The sequence below is a fragment of the Mya arenaria genome, chromosome 12, assembly GCF_026914265.1.
Source record: "Mya arenaria isolate MELC-2E11 chromosome 12, ASM2691426v1".
Taxonomy (NCBI): domain Eukaryota; kingdom Metazoa; phylum Mollusca; class Bivalvia; order Myida; family Myidae; genus Mya; species Mya arenaria.
The window spans coordinates 12,085,144-12,087,222 of record NC_069133.1 but is presented as its reverse complement, the minus strand read 5'-3'; the positions used below and the strand labels follow the sequence as shown (position 1 = coordinate 12,087,222).

The 2,079-nt window shown below is 37.0% G+C and overlaps 1 protein-coding gene across 1 annotated transcript; it reads right to left on the bottom strand.

The window, feature by feature from the left end:
* Nucleotides 1–375: 375 nt before the first annotated feature.
* LOC128210449 (alpha-(1,3)-fucosyltransferase C-like) lies at nucleotides 376–1,161 on the bottom strand. The gene has a single exon (XM_052914798.1). The coding sequence runs from the start codon at nucleotides 1,159–1,161 to the stop codon at nucleotides 376–378; it is 786 nt and encodes a 261-aa protein (XP_052770758.1).
* Nucleotides 1,162–2,079: the final 918 nt, after the last annotated feature.

The window sequence follows — 2,079 nt, the reverse complement described above, 5'->3', positions numbered from 1 at the left end:
ATCATAATGTATGACATGATTAATTATAAAACTGATCGTTGGCTAACATAGTCTACATCATTAATATTATACATATGATGTTATGTTTGGATATAACCTTGAGTTTTTTCAATAAATGTAAGTTGCATAATTTATTAACAATATGGCCATGATTTAAAAAACACTCGACGGTCACAGATAGTTCATATGAGCAATTATAATGGACAGCAATTACCGAATAGTGTTGAACTCCTGATTAACAACAACATGAACAAGAACAACAGTAACACAGCAGATATAACTCAATCATATACAAGGCAGCCGTTGGAAAACAATTTATAAATAATGCACACACGATTATACAAACTGTACAATCAATTGCAATAAATTGATTACCTATATGTCAGTTGGATTAAAACATCTGTCCTTTTGCAAATGGTCAACTATATTCGGATATGAATGTCTGTATTCGGATACATGGTTTAACCTATGACACAGTTCACACAAGAAGTAAGGCCAACCAGCACCATACTGAGCTTCATATTTGTCCTTTTCCTTCAACAAGTTGACATACCGATCTCTATCATTCGCTAAATCTTTCAGATAATCCGCTAGCTGTGCGGGTGAATCAAAGTCCGCACTGTTGATATATGTTTGTGTCGGAATCACCTTTCGATAGTCTGCACCGCCTCTTGTCACCAATATCCAGTCATTGATGTAGTTCTTAAAAAACTTTTCAGTTATATAGTCGCTACAAAACGAGTTTTCGAAGGCCAGGTAAAATTTATATTGTGGAATTATCTTGTTTATTTCAGCTTCCTTCACTCGTCCTTTGCCACATGCGCCGTATATATCAACATCAACGCCACCATCTTGTAGCTTCTTGACATACAAGTCCCGCTTGCTTTGCGCTCTACAGTTGCTTACAAGCCAGAGAGCGGTTTTATTTTTGGTGTCAAAAATGGCGTCATAATCTTTTACAATCGGTTGGGTACGCGTTTTTATAAAGCCAGCACCATGAGGCATATCTGAATCTAAATTCAGTGAACTAGACCAGTTTACCTGATTTCGCCACTCTGGTGAGCTGTACTCAGAAAAATCACGCCCATATGGACTCTCACCTAGTTTGAAAATCCATGCCTGGTCTGGTTTTCCACGTTTAAAGGGAGGTTGACGTCCCATATGCTTATAACTCACTGTGAATATAACTGCATCAGCATTGTTAACTTCAGAAAAATTATCAGTTGCTATACAATTCCTCCAAGTACATTTATCGAACAATTGAGTGGTTTTTGTCATGCTTGTCCAGGAATCCTTATTATACCAGAGTATGCGCTTCTTTGATCCGAGATTCCCACTTGCGTTGGCGCCAGTGTTGTATTTTATTGGCACATCGAGCAAGTCCTCGAGACCAGTCCTCCTTTCCGATTTGTTGGTATAGAACTTTTGAATATTATGTTTTTGTAGTGCACCATCGCTGACATTTTTCACCTCATGTATTAGAAAACTCTTATGAGGCACTTTAGCAGTTATAGCGAAAGCATTGTCGCTACCCTTGAATGGTAATATATTACTGCGCGGTATCATCCATAGCAGGAATACTGAGACACAGGCCAGAAGTAAGCATATTTTGCGTGCATGTTTTGAATAAAAACGTAACCATGAAATCATATTCAGTGGAGTTTCTGTCACAGTTTTATGATTATCGTTCAAAATTATTTGAGAGTCTCACTTAATTCCGTATTTGCTTAACCTGGCAATGTAAAAAACCAGATTTGTTTGAAAAGCGACTTGTTATTCCATGCAATAAAATCCCGTTTTTAAACAGCGCAAGATACCTTTTATTTGAGTTTTTTCACAAAAGTATTGTTTAAAATTAACGATTTTATTTAATCCCCACACCTGTTCTGTAACCACATTCAACTGCGTTCAATATGCGGATATTTCTTTATATGGTCAGTCAATATTCATTGATTTCTGTCATGAGCAGCACTGACAACAGAGTGAGTATTGATACCTGATAAAAATGCGAAAAACGTTTGATCACAAAACTATCCAGTGGTGGCATCGATTAGGCTGTTTTGCATCCGATGACAAAAA

Excerpts from the sequence above, each read along its gene's own strand:
- LOC128210449 (XM_052914798.1), bottom strand. The coding sequence starts at position 1,161 with ATGGGACGTCAACCTCCCTTTAAACGTGGAAAACCAGACCAGGCATGG.